This window comes from Cariama cristata, unplaced genomic scaffold (assembly GCF_000690535.1).
Source record: "Cariama cristata isolate BGI_N322 unplaced genomic scaffold, ASM69053v1 scaffold31129, whole genome shotgun sequence".
NCBI lineage: Eukaryota > Metazoa > Chordata > Aves > Cariamiformes > Cariamidae > Cariama > Cariama cristata.
Window position 1 is genome coordinate 1,231 of NW_009636797.1, and position 14,859 is coordinate 16,089.

Here is a 14,859-nt window from a genome sequence, read left to right on the forward strand (position 1 = left end):
TGTGGGGGGGGGGGGGGAAGAATCCAGCATTGGGAGCGGCTCAAAGTGAATGTGCTTCATAAGAAGGAAAAAGAAAACCCCAACAAAAAACTGAAACCAAACCTCCTCCCCAAGTGACTCCCCCTCCCCATCCCAGCCCTTTCCACCCCTCTCCCTTGAAGTTATGTGGACAAAGCACCGCACTCATGTTGAAAGACCCCATGCGAATCTGTAAACAACACTGAAGAACATAAATAAGATTTCTGCCTCCCCCAGCCTCTCCTCTCCTTTCATTAGGACTTGAAACAAACCAAAGAAAAAAAAATGGTTTCAGGAAAACTAAGAATGTTCTTGGCTGATGGAGAGGAGATGCCAAGGCCTGGCCCTCCCTAGGAGGGCTGCCCATGCTCTCACCCTGCCTCCTTTCAGCCAAGGAGCTTCCTCTCTCCCCAAGAAAAGGGGAATCACAGCCTGGGCAGTTCCACTATGGAGCGGACACTTGTATTTGCTTTCCATTTCCAGCAACTGGGAACAGCCGGAGAGGAGACCTCTGGTTATCACATCTGGTTGACAAAGTGCTGCCTGGTCAAGGCAGCTGTGTGTGTCTGGAGCTCAGCACCTCTCAGCAGAGGTGGCCAGGGACCAAAGCAAACCCCTGCTAATGCACGCAAAATGGGTCTGGGGCTTGGAGGATGAGAGACAAGGTCTGACTCTGTCATCCTGTGAAGCTGCCCGATGCCATCTCCTCTGTGCTCCCACCGCAGGGCTGAGCACAACTTCACAGGTCCAGCTAAAACGAGGATGCGGGCTAATGGTTTTAAGTCATCTTCCAAATCCACTGGCAGCAGAACCAACTGCAGGATCACAGCCTGAAGGCCTCTACCAAAACAAGCAAAAAACCTCAACCCAAACCCCTTCCCAAATGCAGAAAATGGCTGGAGGAAGGAAACATCTGCATCAGAGCCTTGCCCTCAGCTAGTCAGCAGACAGCATTCCCTGCATGGAAAAAAGGGGAATGAGAACATGTGGATTTAAGCTAGTGGCAAACCCCAGACCTGGAACACACCCAGGAAGCAAAGCAGCTCTGAACTCCAGCACACCCACAAACATGACACTGTGGCTCTCTGCATAGCGGCCGGCCATCTTGCTGCCATGCGGGGCCACCCTGTCACCTCTTTGAACATTGCTAATGGCAGTAAAAACATACTTTCCTCTCAGAAAACAGAGAGCTTTTGTTGTGATGCACAACGGGGCAGGGATGCCATGGGACTGGTGTGCTCTCCTGTCTGGGACTCTTGTGCTAGCACCGGTATCCTTGACTTGGTGCACTGGGAAGCTAAGCAACCTCCTCTTCCCACAGCTGACAAATTGTTTGAACAAGCTGGGAAGTTACAGACGTTTTCATCTGCATTTTACCCTCTTGTACTACAGCGGTCAGCAAGGATCAAGTCACTCACCACCAGTAACAGAAGCAGCAGCACTGCACCACTCCCGGGCCAACATCGCTTTGTAGGTCTAGAAACTCCCTTTACTCTCAGTACGTTCTCCACGGCCCAGGACTGCAAGGGAAGGCTAGGAGGACTTAAGTGCACACAGTGCTACTGCACCACGCAGTATCCCTTTCCAAGACCTGATGCTTCTGCCAAATGGCTGGACCAGGCCACGTCCCACCTGCAGCTGGTGGTAGAGCAGGCAGGAAGACACACACAGCTGTGAGAGGTTAGAAAACAGCAGTGTGCATGCCTGTCGCAACCCACAGCTCAGGAGTGCAGGATGGCTGTTGGGAGGGGAACGGAGAGAATGACTTCTATTGCCACACACTATCTGTGGGTGAAGGGCCAAGACTCCTCATCTTCCTTTGGCATCGCCATGCCCATCTCTGCAGGCACACTGCCCTGCAGCCCAGGTGGACTGTGCTCCCTGCAGATTTCCTAAGCTCTCAGACCTCCAGTCTGCATCCTCTGTCCGAGCCCCTAAAGTGCCAGTGATACATCCCTGTTCTCAAAGCATCTCTGCACTCAAGACTGTTCCACTAGGGCCAGGGGACATTTCCCCTGTCCCGAAGCAGGGACTCTCCAAACTGCCTGGCATTACCTGGGTGACACATGGTCAACGAAACAGGAGGTGATGGACCTCCCCCCTCACTAAAGCCAGCCACCAGCTTTGCATGATTGTGTCAGAACACACTGGAGCAGAAAGGTGTTTGGCTTCACTGTAGCCTTGGATCAAGGAGGATGGAAAGACGGATTCTGACCAACAGCTCCAAACTGTCGCTATGGAACAGTGGAAGTTCCAGGATTTCACTCAGTCAGGTCAAAGTCCTTGCTGGGTCTGTGACAAGTTTGTGACTGAAGACTCTCACTGTGACAAGGGCTCTGACCGAGCCACAGGTGCTGGGCAAGCCTGATGAGCCGTCAGAAAACTATTTACATCTCCGATGCCAATGAGGCCAAAATCTGTGACCGATAAGGACACTTGCGCAGGGGCCACCACTGCCTCTGGGTCTCTGTCCAAATCCACAGGGCCAGCAATTAAAGGCAAACCCTCATTAATGTCTGCAGGGAGAGTGAAGTCCATGGTTATCGTCTCACCAGAGCTCTGCAACGTCTCCTGCTTCTCTGCTAGTCCTGGTCCAGCTGGCGGCAAAGCATAGAGCCCCGATTCTGAGGGGCTGACAGTGTGTTGTGTGCGGGAAGCTGAGATGGCGCCTGAGGATGACTCCTCTGTGGGGTCGAAGGAACAATTCGTCTCCGAAGGAGTACTGCACTCATAGCCCTGCCCCGATTCACTCATGCTGCCCAGGCTGCAGGCTGCGCTCTCCACGCTGAGGGGCTCTGCACACGGCAAAGGAGGGAAATGTGGGAGATGGACAGACAGAAAGAGAGGAAGAAAGGGTGGGGGACAGCAAGTGAGAAAAAGCTAGTCCATAACATACAAAAAAACAGAAACCAGTTCAATCCCACCTAATCACAACAGTATTTGTTTGGTAGCACAAATGTTTATTACAGTAACCAAGATCCCTGCCAGCATGTACCAAAGAAAGGCAAGATGCAGACAGCAGATGGGAGGCCATCAGTGTTTCTATGGAAATGAAAGGAAATCTCACAGACACACTCCAAGATAAGCCAAATCATAAGTCTTATGCCCTCATGCCAACAGCCCCTGGGAGATGCCTACACAAAGCCCTCATCTGTGGTAGGACGGTGAGGGAATGAACCCATTTTGGGCTCCTTCTAAGTCCTCTCACAGCAGCTCTCTCCAAAAGCAGTTTGCAAGTACAGCCTGACTTCTCACGTCTTAAGCCACCCTCCCGAGGAGTTACCCGTGTCTAGTGTGTCTGTGTGTTAGTGCATTGGAAGCACCTAACTCAGGTGCCCAAACTTAGTGCAAATCCTTTTGCTTTGGGACTTAGGCTACCCCTCCAAGCCCAAAACAACTCTTTTTAAGTGACTACTGGTCAATGTAGAGACAGACAAGTCTCCTTTGCTTACACCAAGATCTGCCCAGGGCTGGTATTTGACACGGGGCAAAGTGAGCTCACTGGCAAAGTGTGGGGAGAACGTAACAGCTGGATAATGACAACAGGAGAAAGGCAAAGGAGGGTCTGTGCTGTTGAGTGAGGGAGACGAGTTATCCCTGTGGCAGACAGAAGAAGTTACCTGTACTCTCTATTGCTATCTGATCTTGACTGAAGTGAGAATCCAGGCAGTTAGTTGCAGAGGGAATTGGTGGGGAGCTCTGAGAACGACTGGCGTTTTCTACTTCACCCCCATCCAAGTCATTGTCGGTGTAATCCCTGTGGGGAAAGACAGATAGCACTACCATCACTTATTAGGCAGAGAGATGCAGGCAGGGAAAACTTGACTGGGATTAAAACTCATCAACAAATAAAGCAAGAGGACTGTAGAGACCTCACTAGAATGAACGCCCATCCCTTCTTGGTCTGCAGAGCCCAGTTTAGACTCTGCACTGAGGCGATCGCAGTTAACTCAGCATGGCTAAGACCAGCCCATGACAAGCCAGAATGGGCTCTGTAGCTTTCCAAAACAAAGAGCTCTGCCTCCCAGCTCTTGATGAACCTCAGCCCCTTCCAAAGCAAAATTAATGGTCAAACATTCTCCCCAAGCAACAACCAGCTTCATAGAGTGACTGCAGCGGGTTATGACAACATTAAGTGTGCCAGCAAAGAGCAAGTGATGAGAAAAATATTTTCCTGTCTTGCATCAGAATTAAAAAAAAAAAAACACCAAACAAAAAAAACAAAAAACCCCACCAAAACCAAACCAAACCAAAACTAAGACTTCATCTAAAGTTTTTAATTCATTCAACTTAAATATTTCATTTTGACCTTTTAAAACATTTCCGTTTCAACCTTTTTGAAAAGTATTTTCTGTAATTAGCACACATTTCCAAATGAAGAATTTACCTTAAAGGGTGGCAGCAGGAAAAGAAAATAATTTAGGTTCCAAACCACCAGAAACAGTGTATTTTTGAACTCAAAAAACTCTCTTCCCCAAACCTCACTGAACTGAGTTATTTCCCGAGATCAGCCCTGAATCCCTGACCCTAGCCTTAATTTTTGTGGATGCATTTGTCTGAAACAAAACAGTGTTTTCTGATGCAAGAAAGTCCACATCCAAGCAAATAACTGCTTTATCTTCCCTCTCCACATTAACAGTGTTTATGTTCTGAGAATATCCAGTGCATCCCTCCATGGTCCCACCCAAGAAACCTTCTAAAGCAGAAAGTGCAGTCTTAAGTGGAGGTGCTTTGCAGCAGGAAACACTGGGAGGTTAATATTACTAATTTTAGTGTGAGAATATTCCACGCACGTGACTCCAGGGTGGAGGACGTACTTCTTCCTTCCTAAACGAGTCTGCTGAGTGAAGTAGTCATAGCGCTCTGATTTTTTCCACATGTAGTAATACTCCACACACTCGCCCACTGACCGGGTGCGGACCTGAGGAGAAACATCATAGTCAGAATGCCGTGCATCCAGATGTATCTCATGGAGCAAGGACTATTCTCCCATTTAATCAGCACATAAAATTAAGTGCATTACAGTAATTTATATTGCTCTGGACACATCTACGCTGCAGAACAGAAGCACGTACAGATTTCCAAGGTGGTAACTGGCCGGAGAAAGAACGCCCCACAGTGCACAATTGTTCTTGCAGACCCTAGAGCGGGTTCACACATGGTACATTCGTGCAGGACTTTCCTGCACTTCCAGTAGCACACTTAACACCAAGAGAGCAAACGTGCATCCATTTTCACTGGCCAGCATCAACATGCCCACAATTAATCAGCGGTAGAACTGGACACTCTGGTTCTGCCGACTCCCAGCACAGCAGCGTATGTCCTGAGGCCCAGCTCTCCCTACAACAGCATCTTTCATTCTAGAGGACCCCAGGAAACTTTACAAAACATCCACATGCTCAACCCACTCATTCACAGAAGTACTGCAAGGGCTGACAGTTTGGAAAGAACTTTTGAGACTCCAGAAAGGGCTAATCAGTAATTAACTGACACTCATGCAGGTCAGTGTTGTTTGTGACTTCTTCCACCTGGAAAATAAGGCAGAGCAGGGCTGCGAACAGCCTATCACCTGCTAGCATGAGTCAATACGAAGCCTGGGATCGGAACTCAACAGTCCTGAACTTCCTGCATTAGCCGAGGCTCAAAACGTACCTCTGGTGCAAATACACGTGCCTCCTTCCCTTTGTCTTAGTGGGATGCAGGGGTGAATGTCCTTACCTTGTTTGCTTGGATAAGATGAAAGTTTTTCCCATGGACCCTGAAGCCATGTTCAAAATTTCTACATTCTTCCTCACTCCAGGCACAAAGCTCATCTATAGCACAAAGAAAGAGGAATTGGAAGAGATGTAACTCTTCCTAGATTCCGTACATGTGCCTTGATGTTTAGGGTAGAACCCAAATATGGGGGGTTCTCACCTCTGATAACCTTCACATTGAACCGTAACCTCCGCAGTGCCTCTTCTGCATTGAAGTTGCATTTAACCAGTTCATACAAAGCCTAGGAAACATAAGAAAATCACTCACAGCATGTACCTGAGCAACACACCACAAACCAACCTCCTCATGACTCATGTTTGTCTCATAAAACTTATTTTTCCCAGGAGCTACTTTGCCACTAATCCCAGCTTGACCATCAGCATAGACTATTCTGCTTTTCAAGGCACTGGATTACAAACCCCGGGACTGAAAAGATGTGGTTCTACCAGCAGCCCTGCAGATTACAGGTATGCCTTTGTGTTCCTGCAGACTTACTGTGAGAATCTAACCTGGCTAGCTTAGAGGAAACACAACTGCTCTAAAGCAGTTCCTTAGCCAAATGTTTGATCTTCTGCTGGCTTCAAAGAAGAATCAGACAATGTAATAGAGGACAGATCCAAAAGGATGTTCTTGCTGCAAGCTCTGGCTCAGAGAGTTTGGGATACTGAGAGAATACAGTCAAAAGACTACCCATTCTCTACTTGCCCAGTCTGTTACAGGCTTTCCACAAACATCTGTTACTGTGTTGGAAGAAAAGCACTAAGCTCGACAGGCCTGTGGTCGGATCCACTACAGCCTTTTCCAGTCTTCCAAACAGGAGGGTGAATAGCCTCCTGAGACCGCAGCTGAGAAGCACACCCTCACTTATCCTTGAAGCAGGAGCAGAGGATCACTGGAGTTAGGTCTCGTTCTCTTTTACGTGGATGTCTCATTCAGGATGTCTGTAGGAAACGCTGCACTGTTACACCACTAACATTAGAGTATCTGTGGGCTGCAAGAAACCTCCATGCTTACCTGTTCATTGTCCTTCACCATCTCTCCTTCTGGCAGGCTGCTGCTAGACAGCTCATCCCATCGCCGCTTCACTGCACGGTATAGGAACTCTTCAACCTCTTTCTCAGGGAGTATGTTTGGGTCCCAAAGCAGCTGATCTTCATTCTCATAGGCTAACAGAAAAAGCACTGAAATAAGCTAATCAAACAGAAAATTCTGCTGCTTTTGAGAAATGGTCTGCATGTACATGCATGGGAGAGACAGAAGGAGGGAGGAAATCTTTGCTTGGTACTCCAACTTGGCACTAGAGATGACAACCATCTCTCTGAAGGTACTGTATCGTCCCTCCTGATTTTGGAGGCAGATAAGCTTAATACTCTTTATATCTCTTTTAGAGCCTTAAGCACAGGCTTGGCTTGCTTCCACTTCTTCAGAAGGACTGGTTGACAAGGTTTTTGTTACCATGTTCTCAAAGACTGTTGCTTTGATTCATTAATCCTGGCAACTAAAAAACCCCTAGGTTCTAAGGTGTCTTTTCCAGCACACAGTAAACAAAAGGAGTGGGAGGTGAAGGTAGCTTTGAGCTACAACCCTGGCCTAGGCTCAAGACCCTCTCCCTGTCCTAGATACAAAATTAAGCAGCTGCAAGGCTGCCCTCCCCTGTGATTGCTTGCAATGCTCCCCCATGAGCTGCTCCACCCACATAGGATAGCAGGAGCACACTGCATCACTAAGCAATCTTTGGCCCTTTCAGCTTTCAAGGCTCTTAGTCCACAGCACACAACCATGCAGAGAGATGTTTAAGTAAAACAACAGCACAGAAGAAAGCAAGAAGAAAGATGCTGCAATAAAAAATAACCAGAAATATTGAGATTTTTCTATTCAGATAAAAACATCAGCACCCTCTGTACTTAACTCATTTGTACAGGCAAAGAAATCAACTCTTCTACACTGTAGAATCACTAAAATCAGGTCAGAGGCAGGGCATACAGACAGGGCATAAAAGACCTCAACTGGGATCTACTATCAGTTTCCTTTCATTTCACACTGATGCGAACATACAGGTTATGGAAAACGCACACTAAATCTGTGGTCTTCAATACAGAAGGCTGAGAGCACTGATAAAAGTAAGAGAGAAAAGTTCTGAGAACTATATTGGGTAAACCTGAAATAGTATAGTATCTGCAAAACTGGTAACTTCTATCTCCTTTTACTGATTTGCTCAGAATCTGCTAGGATAAAAGAACTAGGGAGGAAGCAAGTAATTTCTAAAGATGTGGCTTTCTGTTAACTATCTTGTTCAGAAACTCAACAAGCTAGTGCTAGTATTGCACTAGTTATTGGATGCAATCTGCAAATCAAGGCACCTCCATCTACTCTGCAGACATCCTATCAAACTGGAAACTGATCAGCTCCAGGGAGTACTGAATGAAAATAATTCTGGCTACTTAAGGAAGATGTCAGAGAAAAAATTAGAATATCTCCAGAAGGGTATTCCTTCTCTTTGGCTACAGCTGAGACACCCTCCTCCAAACCTGTCACACCAACCCAGTTTTCACTGAGCTTCTTAGCTTCTGTAGCTGTATTACTAGCCCTATTCAAACAGGCTAGTTTAAAGCTAGCTCAGGTGTAGCCATAAATTTTGGTGTCAACACTGAGAGGTGCCAAGCATAGAGATACAGAGCAGAACTGGTGAACCAGGGCCCTATCAAGTGCCGAGGCCAGCAGCCCTACATCCAAACAAGATACATAAAGCAGGTTGCCTTACCTTTTTCACCGTGTCTGCTGAAGTGGAGGATGGGAACAGTGGCTTGGTACTGAGGTCCAACCATGATCTCCTGAAATATCACCACAGAGAAGTGACTAAATTGAAACAGAAAATGCTCCACATAGGCACTGAGGTGTACTTCATGATTTAGGGACTACGACACTATGAGGCCAATTTATTTATCGGTAGTCCCCACTGTCACTATTACTTCTAGGGAACCCTGACTATTTTAAAGGGTAACTAAGAAGATTTACTACCAACCAGATGATACTTTGGGGACCTTAGGCATTTACACAGTTTTAACGTTAAAGATATAGGGCAAGCAGCTAAGACTGGAGATAAAGAAATGCAGAAGCTCTCCTGCAACCTTCACAACCAGGATGAATTTGGAAGTCTAAGCCTCTCTTTCGTAAGATGGTTCCCCCTCAGTAAATCCTGCTGGGAATATTGCACAGCATTTTCCCTTTATAGAGCTACAGATTGCAGTTTTAATTTACCAAGGCACAACAGCATTTTCCATATCTGAAGCAGAAGATAATTTCAGATACGGATTTCAAGGTCATATTAAAAAAAAAAATAATCTTGTAACCCACATCTGCCACCGCCCTCCACAAAACGCAAGGCATTGAGCAAAACAAAATAAAAGAAAGAAAACTTCTTGCGAAAATATCACAGTGTTTTGGTGTCATGCTTTCCTCAGACTCAGGCACATTGTATTAGCTCCCCTCCCCAATGCACTCAGATCATTTACCTTCTTACACTCGTTGGATGGGATGGAATCCTCCTCTGAATCCTCAGCCATGGAGGAAGCACATGGAGATGAACAGGGCTCTTTGTCTTCATCAACAAGGAAGTTGTTTGCTTTGTGGGAAATGAAAAGATCTGTAGTTATGAATTTTATTTTTTTTTTCCTCCTAATGCTCTATGTTCCCTCTTCTTCCCTTCATTTTCTGTCCTAAAGTTACTTTCAGCATGGTCTGCAGTGACAACTCACCCGTATTTTAATTTTCTCCTTTTCAATAAAAGAATTTGCACACTTGCCAAATGGGTGGTGCCAGCCAACCTGGGGAGCTCAGACTCCTTCATTTTGCAGGATAGCAGAAGGAATAAGATCACTTCATGCTGTGTCTCTCTCACGCACTTTGGCTTCCCATGTATTCCAATATTTAGGAACTGCCACAACATATCACACCACTAGTACTACTGAATTTATTCACTTCTAGAGATGTCAGATCAGGTACTGATCTTTCAGACTGAAATTACAGCAGGGAGCAAAACAATTCTCACTTTCTTAATTGTGTGAGTTACAGCAAAAGACAACTATCCCCTCATCCCACTGCTTGTCTATGCTCTATCATGCCCTAACCAATGCTCAGTAACACCACTGGCACTCAGGTTTATTTGCAGCCTCCAGAAGGAAAGTGGAAAACCTGATGTCAGGAAACTAAGTGACAAAATAAAGAAAAACATTCTTGCCCTATCCTGCATATCACATCTAAGGAAAAACCAATTACTTAGAAATCAGTGACACATACAGCCAGGCTGGTTTGGGAATAGGTCCGATGCATCGTGGGATGTGACGGATGGAGTCAGATCATCAGCTGAAGACTGCGTCTCCTCCTCTTCTTCCCCTGAAAGCAAATCCTTCGCTATTTGTTCCTTTTAACAACAACAAGAAAGTGAAAAATATTTTTAAATTAAAAAATATTGAGGGTGGGTGAGGCCTAGAGTAAAGCATTTCTGGCCAAGGCTGGCCACATCCACAGATCTCCTCACCCTCCCATAGCTTGTCCGAAGACAGAGTCTCTCTCAGACTCCCCACCACCCCTAGACTATTTTCCCTAGAAGCACTTCTACAAGTGTCAAGAGTGGCTTCCTATGGAAGCCGGAGAGAGGATGAGCAAGTGGCCTTTTCTGTAGAGCTCCACTCATAGCAAATATCTCACAGATCCGGGAAGGGGGGGGGGTGGGCAGGGGGGAGTTTTATACAAACTTTAGCTAGAACAGGAGCAGCCATAGCTTCACCTTGGAAGATACAAACGTCCCCTGATCCTCCACTGATCCACATCTGTGTGCAAAGACTTGTAACCCAAGTTTCATTAAGAGTTTTTACAGTGTTCTTTTCAAAACAGTTATTCTTTCTCCAGTCTCCTCTAAAATCTTTACATTCACATTTCTGCACATGGTGTTCCTCACTGGGACACCAGAGCTAGGCAGGCCCCTTCCCCTGGCATTAGTCAAACTCCACCTGAAAAGAGCTACTAGACGTCTCAAGCTCCAAGACAGCACAGAAACCTACAGCGCAGGCTAAGAGCATACACCCAAGCAGACAGGTGCTCTTACCTTATCCAGAGTCATATCTGGGAGATTTGGAGTAATATCATTGCTCTCACTGTCCTGCTCCGAGATGGGATCAGATGCCTCATAGCCGTAAAGTGCAAGCAGCTCCTCAAATGGCATTTCACTGCTCTGAGCAAGAGGAGGACAAAGCTTCATCAGGAATGGAACAATCACTGAGTACAACACCAGCTGTAGTGAACACAGAGATATGCAGAGGCAGTCAAGGCAGCTCTGCTCTTCCAGGGGCTCTGAACTGCCTCAGGTAACGCTGTGTAATGAAGAAGGCATGGTCTATCAGGACCCACCACAACTTGTTCTTCTCAAAGGTATGGAGAAGCCAGGAACTTTCACCCCAAAGCAATACAGTCAAAGGCATTTTTTAAATATATTTGGTTTTTTATACTAGCTTTCATTCTGGTGAAGAGATGCCAGACAGCACAACTCTATAAATAGAGAGGAAGGGAAGGAATAAATCCCTGTATTAGTCTTGTGCCTGACCTGAAGAGACAGTCTGTGTCTCCAAGAACACACTTGGTGTTCCACTGAGGTCTCCATGGGACCACCAACAGGAGGACCACATCACCTCATCTTTGTGGTTCCTCCACTGTGAAACAGACATCGTACACCCAACAGCTGATGGCTCTTCAGCAAGGTGAGCAAAGACCACTTCATCAGAGTGGCTACTTGGCAGAGGAAGACTTCAAAATTTACTGCTGTCACTTGTTGTCAAAACCATTCCTTCCTATCCAAATGCAAACCTAACACTCGTCGATGGGTGGACCTAAACACAGCGCATTGCCAGCTGAGCAAGTCAGAGTTTCTCACAAAGATCTTTGATACCAGTACTGTAAAAGCAAGCAAGAAAATCCAGCAGGTAATTTCCCTTCCCCTCCCTTGCTGCCTTTACCTGAGAGGCACTGAAATTCTTCTCCAGCTCTTCTAAAGATTTCTGCTTCTCCTGAGTATCATCTTCTTCTTCCCTTCCTTCCCGTACACCATAGTTCTGTGAAAGGATCTCTGCTAGGTTCAGTCGATGATCAGCTGAGCCCATTGACACAACTGCAGGGATTAGAACAAGTTGGATACTAGCACCACCCAGGACCAAATCTTCAGATGCAACAAAGCTTGGGACGTTCCCTTCTTGTGTGTGTGCAGCCGTGATAAGCCAGAGGAAGAGATTAGGTAGAAAGGAGTGAGAGGGGCTGGGGTACACAACTGAAAGCAGTCAATCCACAAGCGCTAAACTGCAAAGCCTGGTTCTCTGCACATACAAGTCCCAGAATTGACTGAAAGCTGAATCGGAAGATTTTCTGAGTATTTGTGTGTCTCTCCTGACTGGATTCGCTAGTGTTGTAACACGTGAGTGCACACTGCAGCCTCTTCTTCACCCGAGGCATCTTTAGGATAATTACCCCTTATTGCAAGAGTGGGCAAATGGACACTTGTAGGAGCTTTGGTATCTTTAAGACTTTCCTCCTCTGTCAAATGGTACAGGAATCAACCAACAGGTTCAGAAGATGTTGGAAGAAGGGAACAGGCAGGCTGATCACAGAAGCCTTGTTTCCTCTGGAAACCAGATCAACAAACAGACGCATACTTAAACTGTGGCTACCTGCTGCACTCTGAAGGCCAGGTTCTCCAGGACATAGACTGCAAGCTGGGTATGGCACCACCCTTGGACTCTGCCTGCCAACCGAGGCCTTCAAGAAAAGAGAAAAATATGGCTGAGACATCTCTTCTTAAAAATGTAACATGCCTCCAGCCACTTAACCCCACCAGCAAATGCAATTAATTACATTTTAAAACACAAGTTAACAAAAACCACACAGGGTAGCAATAGAAACTGTGCTGTGCAAAAAGAGCTCTAGTCAAGTGTATTTAACAGCTCTTCCAGGCCTCCTTTCCTCTGGATTCATCACCTTCCCCTCAGTCTCTAACTGCATATGGTGGTGTTTCCATTTTATTTATTTTACCTTCAGCACTCCACTAATTATTTATCCTCTTAGCAGTTTAAGACCTCAGATCTTTATGGCTTACATCTTCACTTAGAAGAAGGATTTTGACCCTAGGCCATTACTCTAAATACACACATCATGCTTGTTTGAAGACAGCATTTTTATGAACTGACCCAGTCTTTGGCAAGGCAATCAGAAGCAGCTGGCCACAACACGCTGGCTTCTCCCTAATGCCTAGCCGCATTCAGAAGGCTCAGAGGGGTGAGCAAAGAAATTTAGAGCTGAGCAGGCAGTGAAGGAGTTTGGTAGGACTGCAAGTGGCACAGGTGAGGTGGGAAAGGGTGAGACAGGTAGACACTGAGAACAGGCACCTGCTTTCTGGCATTCAGTGCTCAGTCAGAAGTTCAGGCAGCAGTATGGGCTGAGGCCTGGAAAACAACCCAGAACATCTGCTGCTCCTTCCGCTGCTGTACATGGAAATGCTGTTCATCAAGTTCAGCCTAGGTAGGGAGCAGGCAGGTAATTAACCAATGCCTTTGAGTGACTGAGAGCATCCAACTGCGGAAGAAAATCATAGTGTCAGTCCCCAAGTCACCAATGACATCTTTTTTATGATCCTCAGCCATTAATAAACTCAGCTGTGCACCATCACTCCTCACCTATGCAGTGGGAGCCAGGATATCCACAGTGCTTCAGTACGAGGCTCCTACAACTTATTTAAAAAACCATAGTACAGCTTCACATCAAAATTTATCCTCTAACAATAAAGCAAAGCATATACCAAAAAAGCCACCCCAGACTTTGGGTTCTGAGCTGGTGCCTTCAGGTATTAACACACATATTGCAAATTCCATAACGACTAGAGAGGCTGCTATTTTCTAGGTATAATTACCGCTAAGATAACGGTTGGCCTGGAAGGCAGCAGAAGGTATTGCCATATGAGAGAAAGACTGAGAGGGAAGAAGGGGGAGGATCTGTGAAGCAGCTGTGGAATTCTTGCTCCTTCCTCTACCAGGACCGGTGAAAAGAGGATGTCTCTAGTCCAACCGGAGCACACACTGAACGCTGCAATTTACCATCCTCGAGTGTCTGACTATTAGCAGCAAGACAAGCCCCGTGGAGACCACTTCGTCTGGCTGCAGACAGAGCCCAGTGACCGTGCGCACTAAAAAAAAAAAAAGGAGGAGTTTATGGGATAATGAAAGAAGTGGACGGAAAGAATTCAGACAGCCTCCATTTTGAGGATGGTCATATCAGGAAACGGCTTCGTAACTCAGGAAAGTGCCAATGCCCCTTTGTTGGGCTTCGCTGGAATGTGACCAAGTACAAAATCCTCTTGGATAAATCCTTCCAAGCAAACCACCCCAGTTTCATAAAAAGTATAAGGGTGTGGTCTACACTTACTCGCTCTAGTCTTGAGTGATCTGCAGAACTCTTTCCTGAGATAATGACCTATATATTGATTGCACCTCCTTCACACAGGGATCAATAAGGAGCTGCATGCAAAGGATTTTGAAAACAAAGACTGAAACTGTTAGCAGTGGATGGGTTGGCTTGAAAAGGTGTCAAGAATACTTAAGGAACAATGAAATCTTATATTAATGATCGGGTGCTGAAATGGAGAGTAATAGTCAGTACGACAGGACGACAATTCAGTAACTAATCACAAGTTTATTTCCGCGAAGCAGTAAGTAGCATTAGAGCAACCGGGAACTGCTGTGAGCTGGAGTCACCGTAAAATAACTAGCACTGCTGTGTTTGGGCTAAGAAAAGAAGAAACAAGTGACAGACAAAGCAAACAGCCCATTCCACACATAAATTTAAACAAGTGAACAATCCCTCATTATTTACAAATCCAGAAGACCACAAGAACAAGAGTCACAGTCAAAGGAACAGGGGAGAAAGGCAGGTCTAGCTTAAAAATGTAAATGTTGACAGAGAATATTCCTGATTACACCGATTGCTGATGTCATGTGATGAGGAGTTATTTTGTTTGAAGGTGAGGTAGCTGCAGTCTGACATTTCAAA

The 14,859-nt window shown here is 46.1% G+C and overlaps 1 protein-coding gene across 1 annotated transcript; it reads right to left on the reverse strand.

Annotated features, from left to right (window-relative positions):
• Positions 1-2,337: 2,337 nt before the first annotated feature.
• Positions 2,338-12,570, reverse strand: MIER2 (mesoderm induction early response 1, family member 2). Its single transcript, XM_009708060.1, has 12 exons — positions 12,489-12,570; positions 11,784-11,935; positions 10,880-11,005; positions 10,072-10,195; positions 9,288-9,397; positions 8,537-8,606; positions 6,790-6,941; positions 5,935-6,016; positions 5,737-5,831; positions 4,812-4,939; positions 3,639-3,775; positions 2,338-2,813 (listed from the first exon to the last, which is right to left on the reverse strand). Exons 2-12 carry the CDS (start codon positions 11,925-11,927, stop codon positions 2,338-2,340), a joined length of 1,644 nt encoding a protein of 547 aa, XP_009706362.1. The 5' UTR covers positions 11,928-11,935; positions 12,489-12,570.
• Between the last annotated feature and the right edge of the window lie 2,289 nt (positions 12,571-14,859).

What these genes read in the sequence shown, in the direction of transcription:
- MIER2 (XM_009708060.1), bottom strand. Translation starts at nt 11,927, where the DNA reads ATGGGCTCAGCTGATCATCGACTGAACCTAGCAGAGATCCTTTCACAG. An exon ending in TGGTGAAGGACAATGAACAG is followed by an intron (nt 6,017 to 6,789) that starts GTAAGCATGGAG and finishes TATGTTTCCTAG; the next exon opens with GCTTTGTATGAACTGGTTAA. An exon ending in ATCTTATCCAAGCAAACAAG is followed by an intron (nt 4,940 to 5,736) that starts GTAAGGACATTC and finishes GTTTCTCCTCAG; the next exon opens with GTCCGCACCCGGTCAGTGGG.